The sequence below is a fragment of the Pan paniscus genome, chromosome 12 (assembly GCF_029289425.2).
Source record: "Pan paniscus chromosome 12, NHGRI_mPanPan1-v2.0_pri, whole genome shotgun sequence".
Classification (NCBI taxonomy): Eukaryota; Metazoa; Chordata; class Mammalia; order Primates; family Hominidae; genus Pan; species Pan paniscus.
This window is the reverse complement of record NC_073261.2, coordinates 93,300,114-93,318,636: the sequence shown is the minus strand read 5'-3', so window position 1 is coordinate 93,318,636 and position 18,523 is coordinate 93,300,114. Positions and strand designations below refer to the sequence as shown.

General features: G+C 38.7%; 2 protein-coding genes across 21 annotated transcripts in view; both read left to right on the top strand.

The window, feature by feature from the left end:
• Positions 1-18,523, top strand: part of LTBP1 (latent transforming growth factor beta binding protein 1) — a 452,205-nt gene that overhangs the window by 234,964 nt on the left and 198,718 nt on the right. For all 20 annotated transcript variants that reach the window (XM_034952914.4, XM_034952918.4, XM_063594991.1 and 17 more), the window contains 2 exons: positions 3,842-4,066; positions 5,580-5,854. In XM_034952914.4, coding sequence (XP_034808805.2) covers positions 3,842-4,066; positions 5,580-5,854 — 500 coding nt within the window. The remainder of the gene's footprint in view (positions 1-3,841; positions 4,067-5,579; positions 5,855-18,523) is intronic.
• LOC103786698 (osteopontin) lies at positions 11,040-16,907 on the top strand. Its single transcript, XM_034952920.3, has 2 exons — positions 11,040-11,173; positions 15,407-16,907. Exon 2 carries the CDS (start codon positions 15,780-15,782, stop codon positions 16,470-16,472), a length of 693 nt encoding a protein of 230 aa, XP_034808811.3. The 5' UTR covers positions 11,040-11,173; positions 15,407-15,779; the 3' UTR covers positions 16,473-16,907.

Here is an 18,523-nt window from a genome sequence, read left to right as displayed (position 1 = left end):
ACTCCAGCCTGGGTGACAGAGTGAGACCCCGTCTCAAAAAAAAAAAAGAAGAAAAGATGGTGAGATATATATATATATATATATATATATATATATATATATATGTATCTATATATATATACACACACACATATATATGTATGTATATATACACATACACACACATTGTATTCTAGTATAGATTGATTATAGGGAGCCCTCACTTTGCATCTTAAAAATCAATTTAAAAATGATGAGTTCTATGACCTTAAGAAATTTTTGCCAAAGCATTAAAAATGTTTTAGTGTAGGTTATTAATATATAGGGAAATGAAAAAAATAGTACAGCTAATATTTATTTAGTACTTGATAATTTAAAATGTTAGAAACATTGAGAGTTAAATGTTTCATTTCTTTTGAGTAAAACTTGGGAATAATTTCAACATGTTTGCTTTTCATTGTATAACTGATGATATAGAGTATTTCTTTTCTTTTGTGTACTGTCGTACTCCTTTTTGAGTTTGTACAAAATGTTGGAAGCTGATCCAAAGTTGTGAAATACCTGAGAGTTCCTTTAATGTTAATTCCTTTGGGAATCTTCATCCTGTTCATTACAGCCACCTTCCAATTTCACTTCCAGTGTTGTCACTTTGTATTTCTTTGCTATACTTTCTTTTTTGTTGGCTCATACTGTCTTTCGATTATCCACTTTTGTAAAATGTCCTGTGATTTTTATCCCTCTGAGATGAGGAGATGGCAGAACTACCTGCTTTGCTGTTTGTTCCTGAACTGAATACCAGATGTGCAGGGACCAATCACCGACAGGCTTTCAGAGAAGTGACATGATTGGTCATTGGTCGTGATACACATCTGTTATTCACATCATGATTTGCGAACCAAAGAGCTAGCAGTGAAGTTTGTATTTGATGCAGTTACTCAGTTAATATACCTTGGTAAGTGAAGTCTGAACCACGTTGTTGGGGGACTGGTATTATTTAACAAAACTACGGTAACAGAAATTCATGCGTATTGGAACCATACCAAGTGAGGAGTGCCTGTATTCCAGTTATAAATTCTTTGTAGTACATTTAAAGCTGGGCCTAGCTCCCTTTGCTTTACCCATTACACACTGAGCCTGTCCAGTGTAGCCAAACTGTGGTGCAGAAAATCAATTCAGAATTGAACTGAGAGTTTCAAAGTCATTGATTCAACCTTGGAGTCAGCTTTGACTTTCTCTTTTCTTACCCAAGACCTCACAGAGTAGTTTGGGCACTAATGAAAGTATTTTTCAGACCCCATCCAGCATGGGGAGTTTTGACTTGATCTGCAGCCTATGCCCTGAAGAAAGTTTCTGGGTTGTCACCTTTGCAACATAGGTTTGCTCATTATCTCCCAAATATGCCCATCACCTCTCCTTTCTACGTATTGTCTTCCTAAAATGCACTTTCTGATGTTGTCTGAATCTTGACTAGTTTCAAAAACTTATCCTAAATGATCTCTCCTGTGAAGTCTATTTTAACTTCCTAGAAATGTCTTTTCTCCTCTGCAGTTCCAAAGGATTTATATTTCATACTTTCCAGTTACCGCTTATTTGCTGATCTGTATTTTTAGTTATGTGTTATTTAATTTCTCCATTTAGCTTTTAAGTCCTAGATGGGCAGGGACTGAATCTTCTATACCATGAGGAATGGCATTTGACAGAGTGATAGGTATAAATCTGTCCCTTCCCTCATTCAGTATTTTCTGGGTTTTGTTTGTTTGTTTGTTTGTTTGTTTTTGTTTGTTTGTTTGTTTGTTTTAGCATTTCTTCTAGACATTGGGCTATGTGCTAGCAGTAAAACATAACAAGGTAACTTCCTGACCTCACAGAGCTCTGGTTGAGTGAGGCATACAGAGAAGTAGTCAGTCAGTTGTAATGCCATAAGATGCATGGAATGATGGATAGTGAATCAGATTTGTGGCAGCAAGAAGGTAAGTGTCAAGCCTAGATGAGGGGCAATGGGAATGCTTCTAGAAGTGAGGTTCAGGCAGAGTCTGAAAGATATGTAGGAATCAGGTAGTTGACGGAGGCCAGATGGAAAGAATGTTCTAGGCAGAGGACTCAGTGTGGATAAAACTCTGGAAGGGTGAGAGCACACTGAGGAACTGAATTAAGTTCCATGTAGCTGTATTGTAGAGAATGAGGTAAGATTGCTAAGTGTGATGAGATTGCAGAGGATCCCTGTAATGGGCAAAAAGTTGACATCTTTGGTGAATGTTCAGGAGGGAGGACTTCCAGGACCAGATGTTTGAGTAGATAAAATGAGGGGGCAGCACCCAGGTGTTTCTTAAGGATCACTTGGTGGATGGAGGTATTGGAGGGAAGACGATGAGTTCAATTTTGGACATTTTGAATTTGAGGTGCCTATGAAATATGTACATGGTGACATATAGTTGTAGACAATTTGAAGCTCGGAAGAAAGCTTTGACCAGAAAATAAAAATTTGGGTGACATCAGTATATGATAGGATGAAATCATAGAGAAAGAGTGTGTAGAGTCAGTGAAGAAGACTTCAAGACCAAACCTTAACACACATCAGTATATGACGAACAAGTAAAGAGAGCAGAGTCTGCAAAGAATGTTAAGATGGATCATGCAGGAGGAAGGAGCAGAATAGGTGAGTGAGGTGTCATGGAAACCAAGGGAAGACTGCAATCCATCCATTGGGTTTAGAAATGTGGAAACCATTCATGACCCTAGCAAGAATAGTTTCTGTGTAGAGGAGGGGCAGGGAATGGGAAAACATAAACCGGCCCAAGATAGATTGTAGCGCATTGAGAAGTCAACCAACAATTATGGTGGAAAGTTTAGTTATGGAGGAGACGATTTAAAGAGGGTAGAAGCTGGAAGGAAATGGAGCTGAGGGGCTTTTATTATAATATTGTTCAAGCTGCTGGAAATCTGTGATGTTTAAAGGCTGATAGGAAGAATTCATTAGTGATAAAGAGGTTGACCATAAGCTAAAATAGCCAGAGTTATAACTCCTCTTAAAATTCTTTGCCCAGTCTGTCCTGTTATCTTTCAGTATTCTAAATAATTTAATTCCAAACTAATTTTGGACTTCACTGAGATCTTGTTACACAAGATTGCAAATTCCTATAAAGTATGATTCAAACTATTCTACTTATTTGTTCTGGGTAGCATTTAGTGTCTTAAATAGAGAAAATTTTCAACAAATATTATTTTTATTACTGATTTGTTTCTTTATTTTTTGAGCAAATATATTTAATTTTTAATTTTTGTGAGTACATAGTAGGTATGTATATTTATGGGGTACAGGAGATGTTTTGATACAGGCATGCAATGCGTAATCACATCATGGAGAATGAGGTGAGCAAATACTTATTTAATTTCCACTGTATGCCAGACATTTTTCTAGGTGCCAAGGATGTTAAGGTTACCAGGCCATACACACTACCAGGCCATACATACTCTTTGTTCTCGAGGAGTTTGTCATCTAGGGAGTCAGTTAATGAAATAATTATGGATTGCAAATGGTACTTAAAATGGCATGGTGATAGACCATCATCCTGAGTGGCTACTGTATATACACTCTTTTCCTATGAACTTTTCTTTCCATTGTTGGAGGGAGAATAATTACAAGCTATTAAAGAGTTAAATGACTTAAGATGGAAAGAAAAAGGTAGTCAGTAAAGGAGACTACTTTTGGCATAGTGAGTTTACTCCTCTGTTTACCATTTCTAAAGGTCATGGGACTCTGATGCCTATAATGGGCTGTATGTTTTGCAGGTTTTGTTGGTTGATCATTACTTAGCCTCTGAGAGACTAACCAACTCTCCATGTTTTCTCTTTTCCCTTTTAGTAATTTGCCATCTTCCATGTATGAATGGTGGCCAGTGCAGTTCAAGGGACAAATGTCAGTGCCCTCCAAATTTCACAGGAAAACTTTGTCAGATCCCAGTCCATGGTGCCAGCGTGCCTAAACTTTATCAGCATTCCCAGCAGCCAGGCAAGGCATTGGGGACGCATGTCATCCATTCAACACATACCTTGCCTCTGACCGTGACTAGCCAGCAAGGAGTCAAAGGTAAGCTTTTTTCATTCTGCTCATTTGCCAGACCTCTGTTAACCTGCCAAACCCACATAGAAGTCAAGGATCTGCGGGTGGCCATGGCTGGTATTGAAACAGAAAGGAGTACATGATTTGTGGCCTGAGAAATGGCAGTAGAGACAGAATGTGGGCCCAGGTATGTAGCTGCAGTACTTTCTAGGCCATAGAGAATTAGTGTCTAGGAAATAAGAAAATAAAAAGGAGCCCATTCTTCTCTAGTGATTCTTACCACCAAGAGCTAATAAATGTGCATGGCACTGTTCTGACAAGGCCTGGGAAATAGAAAGATGAGCAAGACAGTGTTCTGGCCCTTACAGCATTAATAAGCTAGTGGATCGCACAGTACCTGCTGGTGAACTTCGAAATTGAAGAATGCTTGGTTTTAGTTGTAAACAATCATTTAACCTCACTGGACTTCAATTTGTTCATCTGTAGAGGAAAGTAAACTAGGTCACTTGGAGCTCAAAAATTCTATGACGAATTCATCCTTTTAAACCTGGCATTTTTATAAATGCACACTTTTACAAAGGGGATCATAGAAGTTTACTGGCTCTAATTCTTTAAAACCTGAGTCCTTGCATCAGGAGATGAGATTTTGTTTGAAAGCTACGGAAAGTAGCTTGTTATAGATATAAAATAATGCACTTTGGTATTTTGTGTGTGTGTATGTCACAAGAAGCACAAAAATAACAGGTACTGTATTATTTAAGGGTAAGAGAATTGTGCCTTGTAAAACTGGGTTTTCTCTTTTAATAGAAAAATGTAAATCCTAAAATTTTTATGACAGAAATTTTATGAGAAATTCAAAAATAATCAAATGCTTGATCTTTCTGATTAACATTTGATAAAATTTACCTACTTAGAACAAGCAGCATGAATTTCACAGCTTTATGACTTTGGAAAAGAATATTTTAGTCTCATGAATGTATTACTGTTAAAAGTTTTAATTTCTCTCTATAATTGCAAATTTTAAATTTTAAATTTTAAATTTTAAATTCAGGCTTAATTTTTATTTTGCCTGTGCCCTTAAGAATTGTGATGACTGGCTGGGCGTGGTGGCTCACGCCTGTAATCCCAGCACTTTAGGAGTCCAAGGTGGGCGGATCACCTGAGGTCAAGAATTCAAGACCAGCCTGGCCAACGTGGTGAAACCCCGTCTCTACTAAAAATACCAAAATTAGCCGGGCATGGTGGTGGGCACCTGTAATCCCAGGTACTCGGGAGGCTGAGGCAGGAGAATCGCTTGAACCTGGGATGCAGAGGTTGAGGTTGCAATGAGCTGAGATCGAGCCATTGCACATCAGCCTGGGTGACCAGAGCGAAACTCCATCTCAAAAAAAAAAAAAAAAAAAAAAAAGAATTTTGATGGCTATGCAGCAAAATGCTACACGTGCATGCGTGTTTATAAAATTTACTTTCATGTTTTAAAACTTTTGATTTGCCTGTTAGTTATTCAGGACTAACAAGTTTTCCTCCCAATTTGTTTTAGTGAAATTTCCTCCTAACATAGTCAATATCCATGTGAAACATCCGCCTGAGGCTTCCGTCCAGATACATCAGGTTTCAAGAGTTGATGGCCCAACAGGCCAGAAGACAAAAGAAGCTCAACCAGGCCAATCCCAAGTCTCGTACCAAGGGCTTCCTGTCCAGAAGACCCAGACCATACATTCCACATACTCCCACCAGCAGGTCATTCCTCACGTCTACCCCGTGGCTGCTAAGACACAGCTTGGCCGCTGCTTCCAGGAAACCATTGGGTCACAGGTAAACATCATCACCGAGCCTGCTTTAGTAATGTCTTACAGATATGGTATCATTTTAACAAGAAAGCCAGACTTGATAAAAATGCGTTTTTAAAAAAAAGGCTTTGACAAACTATGACTTGTGGCCATATTTTTGTAAATAAAGTTTTATTGCCACACTTATAGCCACACTTATTCATTTACATACTGTCTATGCCCATTTTCATGCTATGACTGCAGAATTAAATAGTTCCAGTGAGATCATATGGTCTGTGGAACCTAAAATATTTACTGTGTGTCTTTTTACAGAAAAAGCTTGCCAGTCCCTGATGTACAGAATACATTTATTTATTTGTTTATTGATTGATTGATTGATTGATTGAGTTGGAGTCTCACTCTGTTGCCCAGGCTGGAGTGCAGTGGCACGTTCTTGGCTCACTGCAACCTCCACCTCCCAGCTTCAAGTGATTCTCCTGCCTTAGCCTCCCAAGTAGCTGGGATTACAGGCACGTGCCCCCACTCTCAGCTAATGTTTATATTTTTAGTAGAGATGGGGTTTCACCATGTTGGCCAGGCTGGTCTCGAACTCCTGATCTCAAGTGGTCTGCCCGCCTCATCCTCCCACAGTGCTGGGATTACAGGCATGAGCTACTGTGCCTGGCTTCCAGAAATGTTTCAGGAAGTCCATGATTACCTGTTTCTATTTTTTCAGTTAGGATGATCTGTGTATAAAACATGTGTCAGGCGTGAGATATGGTACAGAATATATATTCCGCAAAGATGCTTGTAAATATTTTTGCCTTTTGCAATAGTTTTGTTCATGAGTTTTGAATTCATTGTGCAATAATAATTCATGTCATCTTTGACAGGAAGTAATATTTCATGTTATCTTTTATTTTCTTATAAAAATTCAGGCCGGGTGCTGTGACTCATGCCTATAATCCTACCACTTTGGGAGGCCGAGGCAGGTGGATTACCTGAGGTCAGGAGTTCGAGACCAGCCTGGCCAACATGATGAAACCCCGTCTCTACTAAAAATACAAAAATTAGCCCGGCGTGGTGGCAGGTGCCTGTAATCCCAGCTACTTGGGAGGCTGAGGCAGGAGAATCACTGGAGCCTGGGAGGTGGAGGTTGTAGTGAGTCAAGATCACACCACTGCACTCCAGCCTGGGTGACAGGAGTGAGACTCTGTCTCAAAAGAAAGAAAAAAAAATTCATAACTTGCAAGGTGTAGTGCATGAGTTGTTTGAAGTGTAACTTTAGGCCTATATTTATATCATAAAGTGAGAGAAAGGCAAAATTTTCTTTAAAACTCATCATTGAATGTGCATAGTGAAGACAACCTAAAAGCGTTAGTTCCTCCACTCCATTATGTGGTAATGATGGAGGCTTCGTTCTGTGGTTTCCCTCCTGTCTTTTGGTTACGGGTTAAACCCCTCATGAGAAGACTAGATGAGATACATTTATTATTATTCCTCTGCGATGTCTTGAATATTAAAAATATATCGTGTGTGTGTGTGTATATGCGCGTGAAATACTTGGGAGTAATAGAACTAATTGTCACTGCTTTAGAAACCTGGGAAACACTTTTAGGTACTAAGTCAATGGTAGGATTGTCACCTTTCTTCTAGGAGAAGGAGGGGAGATTGTAGACCTGAATGGAAGGCAGCATGTGGGAATGGAAAGAGCATCTTTGTGGAGTTGTAAGACCTTGATTAGAGCTGTGAGCCCAGCACTCGGTAGGAAGGAAGTGGCTTCCTTATCTGCAAAGTAGAGATAAGACGTGGGGCTCATGAGACTTTGTTAAGATTAATCAAGATAATGTGAGCCCTGCTTTGCAAATATTATAGAACGATGCAAATATTAGCTTAGAGAATATTTATCAAGATAGAGTCAAACTTAAGCAGCCATCTACTATGACTGTTTTTATATCATGTGCTTTCAGTAAGATAGGGCACAGCATCGATCCCACAAACACAGCCCTCATTGGCCTGTGGACACCTGAATTGCGACTACAGGGGACCTAACGTGGCTTTTCATTCCCCAGTTTTGCAAATGCTTTTGGGAGAAGGAACATCAATTTAAATTTAGCTTAAAAATAAAGACAATGTTTATGCTAAGGGTAGATTTTGATAAAGACAGTGGGGCTGAAGATAAACTTTACACACTTCACAGCTTTGCACTGAACTAGTCTTGGAGAGGGAGGACAAATTTCGTGCCATTTGCATTGTTTATTCATTCCAGCTTAGGTTGGTCATGGAGAAAGGAAAAAGCAGATCTTTTTAAAATTGTGTTCCCAGTACCTTTCTCCCCGTTTCCAAGTTGGAACACAGATGATAAAAAGCAAGAAAATGAGACATAACAAACTTGTTATTCTTGTATAATATTAGGTGATTGCTAACAAGAAAAGATGAAAAGATACTATTGACTTGTAAGCCTAGAGTATACAATTGAAATGAATTGGCTAATTGATGGAGTTACCCAAATAATTAAAACTCTGGAATACTTTTGTCTTATCTGCATACATCTCTGACTTTTGGTCTAAAAGATCCAAACAGTGATCTCAATTCTTAATTCATTTTGCATGTGTACTCACTCATACACAGCTTCAAAATAAGACCTATTTTTTGGAAAGCATTCTCAGCATATATTTATTGGTCTTCCTGTTCATGAGGAATGTTGCTGGATGCTAAAGACTGCCCAATTAATTTATGCAATTAGGGTGAACCAGGCATTTAAAAAATACATTACTGGCAAATAATCATAGTGTGTAGGTGTATCCTACTATCCTACAAAGGATTTTGAAAACATTTGTGCTTTCTTGCTGTGGTTGGTTTGCAAACATAGCTGTAGCCAGGAGGTATAGGTAGATTTTAAATGGCAAATAATCCAAAACAAAAACAAAACCCTGGATAAATGCTCACTGTTGCTTTGCTCAGTGGAGCCGTCTTACTAATTGCAAATGTCAAACATTGAGACTTTCAATGCAATAGTTACCAATAAACATCTATGTTTATATGTTGCTATGAGAGGTCATATACAAAATAAATTTGGCAGAGATAGCCCTTGTTTCTGTGGCACATTCTAATAATTAGGTAGTAAACTTGGGATTGAAAACCAAGATGAACTGTGATCAACGTATTTAAATTCAGGAAAGCTTTGTAGAGTAGAATTTCAGAACTGTTTGGAGGGTGGAGGAAAATGGATGATTGATGAGGAAACCAAGCTCACAGAGCAGAAAGGGAGAGTAATTAAACAGAGGAAAGAGAACGGTACAAGAAATGGGCAAGGAAGAGTTGTCAGAAGAGATCAGAGAAGTGAAATAGCTTGGGATTCTTGGCAGGCTATTGCACAAATATTAAGCCTCTTAAATCTGAGGCATAGTGCAGTATAAATGACTTGCTGGCAAGGTCAGCGTGTCAGGAAGCCCCTTTGACTAAGTGATCAACTCAGCGTCATTAATAGTGGGGCAGCCTGACCTTATGTGCCTCCTGCTGTGAGACAGTATAGAGTGCAGAATTACCCATGAAGTGTTCTTGCCAAATATATCTAACCTGAATCTAATCAAACCCTTAGACTTAACCCCAAGTTTACGGGGAATACCAAGGGTAAAGAAACAAGTTAAAAACATCACACTCAGACAGAAAAAACAATCAGACATTTACAGTGTAGGGCATTATTGCCTGGTTTCTTAAAAAAAAAATCAGAGTATAAAAGAAAGTGAGATGATGTTTGTAGAAAGAGACACAAAAAATAAGTGTAATATATTCACCTTAATTAAATCTTGATTTTTTTTTAAAAAGCCAGATCTAAGAGATATTTTGGGAATAGTTGGGGAAATTTGAACATGAGCTCTGTCTTAGTCCATTTTGTGTTGTTATAACAGAGTGCCACAGACTGGGTAATCTATAAAGAAAAGACATTTATTTCTCACTGTTTTAGAGGCTGTGAAGTTCAATATCAAGATGCCAGCATGTGACCAGGGCCTTCTTACTAAGTCACCCCATAGCAGAAGGACAGGAGAACACAAGAGAGCAAGGGGGGGCTGAACTTGCTTTTATAACAAGACCACTCTGGTGATAACTAACCCACTCCCAAGATAATGACATTAATGCATTCATGAGGGAAGACCCTCTTATTAGGTCCCATACTCCTAACACTGTCGCTTTCAGGGGATTAAGTTTCTAACACATGAACTTTGGGGGACACATTCAAACCATAGGAAATGTCATTAGATGATATTTTGGAATTACTAGTTTTCTTATGTGTGGTAATAGTATTGGGATTATGTAGGAAAATATCCTTATTCTTTTTTGTTTGTTTGTTTTGAGATGGAGTCTCTCACTCTGTGGCCCAAGCTGGAGTGCAGTGGAGCAGAGGTGACACTGCAACCTCTGCCTCCCTGGTTCAAGGGACTCTCCTGCCTCAGCCTCCCGAGTGGCTGGAATTACAGGTGTGCACCACCACACCCAGCTAATTTTTGTACTTTTAGTAGAGACGGGGTTTCACCATGTTGCCCAGGCTGGTTTAGAACTCCTGACCTCAGGTGATTCACCCGCCTTGGCCTCCCAAAATGCTGGGATTACAGGCATGAGCCACCGCACCCAGCAGGAAAATGTCCTTATTCTTAATAGATGAATGCTGAAAGTTTTAGGGGTGAAATTCCATGATGTTCGTAGTTTACAGGCATACTTTCTTTTACTGCACCTCACTTCCACTCTTTGTAGATAGATATTGTGTCTTTTACTAATTGAATGAAGGTTATGGCAGCCCTGCTTATAGGCAAGTAAGTTTTTCTGACAGCATGCTCTCACTTTGTGTCTCTTTCACATGTTGGTAATTTTTGCAATATTTCAAGACCTTTTCATTGTTATCTGTTATGGTGATGTGTGATAAGTGATTTTTGTTACTATTGTAATTGTTTTGGGGCATTACAAACCACAACCATATAAGATGGCAAACTTAATTGATACATGTGTATTCTCTGACTGCTCTACCAACTGGCCATTCCCCCATCTCTCTCCCTGTCTTCAGGCATCCCTATTGGCTGAAACACAACAATATTGAAATTAGGCTAATTGATAATAACACAATGGCCTTTAAATGTTCAAGTGGAAGAAGGAGTCACACATCTCTCACTTTATTTATTTTTATTTATTTATTTATTTATTTATTTATTTATTTATTTATTTATGAAACAGAGTTCTTGCTCTGTTACCCAGGCTGGAGTGCAGTGGCACGATCCTGGCTCACTGCAAGGTCTGCCTCCCGGGTTCACGCCATTCTCCTGCCTCAGGCTCCCGAGTAGCTGAGACAACAGGCGCCTGCCACCACGCCCGGGTAATTTTTGTATTTTTATTAGAGATGGGGTTTCACCGTGTTAGCCAGGGTGGTCTCAATCTCCTGACCTCGTGATCCACCCTCCTCGGCCTCCCAAAGTGCTGGGGTTATAGACGTGAGCCACCGAGCCCAGCCACATCTCTCACTTTAAATCAAAAGCTAAAAATGATTAACCTTAGTGAGGAGGGCATGTTGAAAGCCAAAATAAGCCAAAAGCTAGGCCTTTGCATCAGTTAGCCAAGTTGTGAATTCGAAGGAAAAGTTCTTGAAGGAAATTAAAAGTGCTACTCCAGAGAGTACATGAATGATAAGAAAGTAAAACAGCTCTGTTGCTAATACGGAGAATGTTTGAGAGAGGTCTAGAACCAGCCACAACATTCTCTTCAGCCAAAGCTCAATCCAGAACAAGGACCTAACTTTCTTCAATTCTCTGAAGGCTTGGAGAGGTAAGGAAGTTGCAGAAGAAAAATCTGAAGCTAGTAGTGGTTGGTTCATGAGGTTTAAAGAAAGAAGCCATCTGCATACCATAAAAGTACAAGGAGAAGCAGCAAGTGCTGATGTAGAAGCTGCAGCAAGTTGTCCAGAAGATAACTGATAAAGATGGCTACACTAAGCAGCCTTATACCTGAAGAAGATGCCATTTAGGACTTTCATAGCTAGAGAGAAAGTCATTGCTTGGCTTCAGAGGACAGCCTGGCTCTCTTGTTAGGGGCTAATGCAGCTGGTGACTTTAAGTTGCAGCCAGTGCTCATAGGCTGTTCTGAAAATTCTATGGCCCTTAAGAACTATGTTAAATCTACTCTGCCTGTGCTATATAAAGAGAATAGCAAAGCCCGGATGACGGCACATGTGTTTGCAGTTTGGTTTACTGAAGGTTTTAAGACCACTATTGAGACCTGATGCTCAGAAGAAAAGATTCCTTTCAAAATATTACTGCTCATTGACAATGTACCTGGTCACTCAAGAGCTCTAATGGAGATGTACGAAAAGATGAATGTTGTTTTCATGCCTGCAATCACAACATCCATTCTGTAGCCCATGGATCAAGGAGTCATTTGGACTTTCAAGTCTTATTATTTAAGAAATACATTTTTTAAGGCTATTACTGCCATGGATCATGATTCCTCTGATGGATCTGGGCAAAGTAAATAAAAAGCTTTCTGGAAAGAGTTTGCCATTCTAGATGCCATTAGGAACATTCATGATACATGGGAGGAGGTCAGAATATCAGCATTAAAGATATTTAATTAAATTAGATACTCGAAAAAGTCAAATCCAACCCTTATGGATGACTTTGAGGGGTACAAAATTTCAGTGGAGGAAGTCACTACAGATATGGTGGAAATAGCAAGAGAACTCGAGTTAGAAGTGGATCCTGAAGATATGACCAAACTGCTGCAATCTCATGTTCAAACTTGAATGGATGAGGAGCTGCTGCTTATGAATGAGGAAAGAAAGTGCTTTCATGAGATGAAATCGACTCCTGGTGTAGATGCTGTGAACATTGTGAAATGACAACAATGGATTTAGAATACGCTATAAATTTAATTGATAAAGCATTAGCAGGACTTAAGAGGACTGACTCATTTTGAAAGCAGTTCTAGCATGGGTCAAATGCTATCAAACAGTATCACTTACTACAGAGAAATATTTAGTAAAAGGAAGGGTCAGGCAAAGCTGCAGACTTCACTGTTGTCTTATTTTAAGAAATTGCCACAGCCACCCCAACCCTCAGGAACCCCCATCCTGATTGGTTGACAGTCATCAACATCAAGGCAAGACCCTCTACCAGCAAAAAGGTTATGACTCACAGAAGGCTCAGATGATTATTAGCATTTTTAAAGCAATAAAGTGTTTTAAAATTAAGGTATGTACTTTAAAGCATAGCGCTACTGCAAACTTAATAGACGACAGTATAGTGTAAACATGACTTTTATTTGCACTGGGAAACTGACAAATTCATGTGAGTCGCTTTATTGTGATAATAACTTTATTGCAGTGGTCAGGAACTGAACCCACAACATATCTGAGATATTGCCCGTAGTTTCAGAGGTATTTTACACACAAGTAGCACAAACTTGACTCTTGAGCGGTTCATATGCAGGTGATCATTGTATTATCCTTTGAATATCTCAGTATATTTGAAAATGTTTTAGAAAGAAGGGGGAAAATATTAAAATTTCCTAGACTTATAAATAGAATAGTATATTTTAAAGCCGAATTTAAAAGCTTCCACTGTAATACATTTAGAGACTTTTTAGAAACAAATTTAAAGTTTTTAACTGTTTAATGGGAGTGTTGGGTGAGTGTGAGGTGACAAGAGGCCAAGGAAGAGAAATTGGCCTTGTGAAATGACCAAGGGCCAATCTAAGAAGTCAAGTTGAAAAAAACGGAGATGACTATAGGGGATTTTGTGAGGAATCAAGCATCAGGATTGCGTTACAGGCTGTTGTGAAGACAAGGATCATGAAGAAATGAACTATTCTGAATTTTCTTCTAAATAAATAAATGCTAAATAAATAAATGCTCACCAGAGTTGATTTCTTGACCCTTAGCAGGGAGGATTGTGAGAAGATGAGCAATGACATCTTTGTTACAAGCAGCCTCATCCTTGATTAATATTAGGAAGGGTGTACTCTTAATTATCAGTCAAGGAAGTCCAGGCTGTTTTAGAGATGGAATGCTAGAGAATTAATGGAGGAAATTCAGTGATCAGTGAATAGATTTGCTGATGATAGTTAAATTCATGACCACAGAGGACATTTCTTTGGATTGCATTATAATGAGAAAAGAGCGGGAATAATGGAGTTAAAGGTTGCTGTAATGTTTTCTCACCTTGACAGAGAATGCCAACCTGTAGGGAAAAAAACATTTCTATTGTTTTGTTTTTGTAAAAAGTTACGTTTAGTATTTCAGAGTTCTAAAAATATGTTTAACAATGAAATAAATCATTGGTGTTTATGTGAATTAGGCTGTCTATATAGGCAGTCTCTATAGGCATCACTAAATCTCCTATATTCAAAGAACAGAAATTGATCTCATAGAACTATATAGGGTGACAGACAGGAGTGGTTTTCTTGAATATAAATCAAGTATGAAGTAGTTGGCAGGTCCTAATTTTGGCAGAGTTAGGTTTCTGTGCTACCTGGAGTAAATTGTGGTAGTCTACATATATGTGAAAACATTTGCAAGAGTTTGCTCACTGACTGTTAGAATGACAATTCCAGTGGTTACAATCACCAGCCACTTCAGGGTAATCTCATTTTTCACAGGCTTCAAACCCGAACATTTCTGTGGTAGTTATCATCTCTGAGGAGAGGCCAAGTTTCAGAAAATACCCCTCCAATTTATTTTTGCATCATAGGAACATTAAATATGTTCATCTTTTTTACATAAAAATAAATTGTATAAGGGTGTCCTTTGTTTTTAAATTGGTTCTCTTAACAGTGACCTAAATTCAAAGCTTATTTGGCATCTGACTTTTTGATTGTTTCAAACATGTTTTATTGATTGCCCAGTTGCGGGAAACAAACATGTAGTGACCTAGTTATGCCAGATGGTATGAAAAGGCCTTGTATGGGAAGCATTTAGAATCACAGTGTAGAGTTCAGGGTCCAGCTTCCATGCTGAACCTGCCCATTGCCTCGTTGCACAAGCCTGTGCTCTTTGTTGAACCCAGGAACCTGCCTTGTAATCAGACAGAAGCGTTATAAGGGGAGACAAAAAATTCAGGTGCTTTAAGATTTCCTGTTTCAAAATGCTGAAAGATCAGAAAATTTCACTTATAAATACCTGAGTTAATTAAAAAGCAGGTTTTCCAGGACTCTGGAAAACCTTGATTTATACAGCATATGTTTTAAGTACAGCACTCTAACACAGATAAAGATGATCAAATAACACATGAACCCACTTTTATAGTTTGCAACTATAAAACTCTTAGAAAATATTTTAAAAACCATAAGAAACAAACTTTTCTGCATCTACTGAGATAATCATGTGGTTTTTGTCTTTGGTTCTGTTTATATGCTGGATTACATTTATTGATTTGCATATATTGAACCAGCCTTGCATCCCAGGGATGAAGCCCACTTGATCATGGTGAATAAGCTTTTTGATGTACTGCTGGATTCGGTTTGCCAGTATTTTATTGAGGATTTTTGCATCAATGTTCATCAAGGATATTGGTCTAAAATTCTCTTTTTTGGTTGTGTCTCTGCCCGGCTTTGGTATCAGGATGATGCTGGCCTCATAAAATGAGTTAGGGAGGAGAGAGCACAGCATCGTCGGGACCAGACTCGTCTCAGGCCAGTTGCAGCCTTCTCAGCCAAACGCCGACCAAGGAAAACTCACTACCGTGAGAATTGCAGTGATTTGCTTTTGCCTCCTAGGCATCACCTGTGCCCTACCAGTTAAACAGGCTGATTCTGGAAGTTCTGAGGAAAAGCAGCTTTACAACAAATACCCAGATGCTGTGGCCACATGGCTAAACCCTGACCCATCTCAGAAGCAGAATCTCCTAGCCCCACAGAATGCTGTGTCCTCTGAAGAAACCAATGACTTTAAACAAGAGACCCTTCCAAGTAAGTCCAATGAAAGCCATGACCACATGGATGATGTGGATGATGAAGATGATGATGACCATGTGGACAGCCAGGACTCCATTGACTCGAACGACTCTGATGATGTAGATGACACTGATGATTCTCACCAGTCTGATGAGTCTCACCATTCTGATGAATCTGATGAACTGGTCACTGATTTTCCCACGGACCTGCCAGCAACCGAAGTTTTCACTCCAGTTGTCCCCACAGTAGACACATATGATGGCCGAGGTGATAGTGTGGTTTATGGACTGAGGTCAAAATCTAAGAAGTTTCGCAGACCTAACATCCAGTACCCTGATGCTATAGACGAGGACATCACCTCACACATGGAAAGCGAGGAGTTGAATGGTGCATACAAGGCCATCCCCGTTGCCCAGGACCTGAACGCGCCTTCTGATTGGGACAGCCGTGGGAAGGACAGTTATGAAACAAGTCAGCTGGATGACCAAAGTGCTGAAACCCACAGCCACAAGCAGTCCAGATTATATAAGCGGAAAGCCAGTGATGAGAGCAATGAGCATTCCGATGTGATTGATAGTAAGGAACTTTCCAAAGTCAGCCGTGAATTCCACAGCCATGAATTTCACAGCCAAGAAGATATGCTGGTTGTAGACCCCAAAAGTAAGGAAGAAGATAAACACCTGAAATTTCGTATTTCTCATGAATTAGATAGTGCATCTTCTGAGGTCAATTAAAAGGAGAAAAAATACAATTTCTCACTTTGCTTTTAGTGAAAAGAAAAAATGCTTTATAGCAAAATGAAAGAGAACATGAAATGCTTCTTTCTCAGTTTATTGGTTGAATGTGTATCTATTTGAGTCTGGAAATAACTAATGTGTTTGATAATTAGTTTAGTTTGTGGCTTCATGGAAACTCCCTGTAAACTAAAAGCTTCAGGGTTATGTTTATGTTCATTCTACAGAAGAAATGCAAACTATCACTATATTTTAATATTTGTTATTCTCTCATGAATAGAAATTTATGTAGAAGCAAACAAAATACTTTTACCCACTTAAAAAGAGAATATAACATTTTATGTCACTATAATCTTTTGTTTTTTAAGTTAGTGTATATTTTGTTATTATCTTTTTGTGGTGTGAATAAATCTTTTATCTTGAATGTAATAAGAATTTGGTGGTGTCAATTGCTTATTTGTTTTCCCACGGTTGTCCAGCAATTAATAAAACATAACCTTTTTTACTGCCAAAAAAAAAAAAAAAAAAAGAAAAAATGAGTTAGGGAGGATTCCCTCTTTTTCTATTGACTGGAATAGTTTCAGAAGGAATGGTACCAGTTCCTCCTTGTACCTCTGGCAGAATTCGGCTGTGAATCCATCTGGTCCTGGACTCTTTTTGGTTGGTAAGCTAGTGATTATTGCCACCATTTCAGATCCTGTTATTGGTCTATTCAGAGATTCAACTTCTTCCTGGTTTAGTCTTGGGAGAGTGTATGTGTCGAGGAATTTATCCATTTCTTCTAGATTTTCTAGTGTATTTGCGTAGAGGTGTTTGTAGTATTCTCTGATGGTAGTTTGTATTTCTGTGGGATCGGTGTTGATATCCCCTTTATCATTTTTTATTGCGTCTATTTGATTCTCCTCTCTTTTTTTCTTTATTAGTCTTGCTAGCGGTCTATCAATTTTGTTGATCCTTTCAAAAAACCAGCTTCTGGATTCATTAATTTTTTGAAGGGTTTTTTGTGTCTCTATTTCTTTGAGTTCTGCTCTGATTTTAGTTATTTCTTGCCTTCTGCTAGCTTTTGAATGTGTTTGCTCTTGCTTTTCTAGTTCTTTTAATTGTGATGTTAGGGTGTCAATTTTGGATCTTTCCTGCTTTCTCTTGTGGGCATTTAGTGCTATAAATTTCCCTCTACACACCGCTTTGAATGTGTCCCAGAGATTCTGGTATGTCGTGTCTTTGTTCTCGTTGGTTTCAAAGAACATCTTTATTTCTGCCTTCATTTTGTTATGTACCCAGTAGTCATTCAGGAGCAGGTTGTTCAGTTTCCATGTAGTTGAGCAGTTTTGAGTGAGATTCTTAATCCTGAGTTCTAGTTTGATTGCACTGTGGTCTGAGAGACAGTTTGTTGTAATTTCTGTTCTTTTACATTTGCTGAGGAGAGCTTTACTTCCAAGTATGTGGTCAATTTTGGAATAGGGTGGTGTGGTGCTAAAAAAATGTATATTCTGTTGATTTGGGGTGGAGAGTTCTGTAGATGTCTTTGACAAAATTCAACAACCCTTCATGCTAAAAACTCTCAATAAGTTAGGTATTGATGGGATGTATCTCAAAATAATAAGAGCTATCTATGACAAACCCACAGCCAATATCATACTGAATGGGCAAAAACTGGAAGCATTCCCTTTGAAAACTGGCACAAGACAGGGATGCCCTCTCTCACCACTCCTATTCAACACAGTATTGGAAGTTCTGGCCAGGGCAATTAGGCAGGAGAAGGAAATAAAGGGTATTCAGTTAGGAAAAGAGGAAGTCAAATTGTCCCTGTTTGCAGATGACATGATTGTATATCTAGAAAACCCCATTGTCTCAGCCCAAAATCTCCTTAAGCTGATAAGCAACTTCAGCAAAGTCTCAGGATACAAAATCAATGTACAAAAATCACAAGCATTCTTATACACCAATAACAGACAAACAGAGAGCCAAATCATGAGTGAACTCCCATTCACAATTGCTTCCAAGATAATAAAATACTTAAGAATCCAACTTACAAAGGACGTGAAGGACCT

Bases quoted from the DNA above. Each gene is read 5' to 3' on its own strand.
- LOC103786698 (XM_034952920.3), top strand. From the start codon at position 15,780: ATGGATGATGTGGATGATGAAGATGATGATGACCATGTGGACAGCCAG.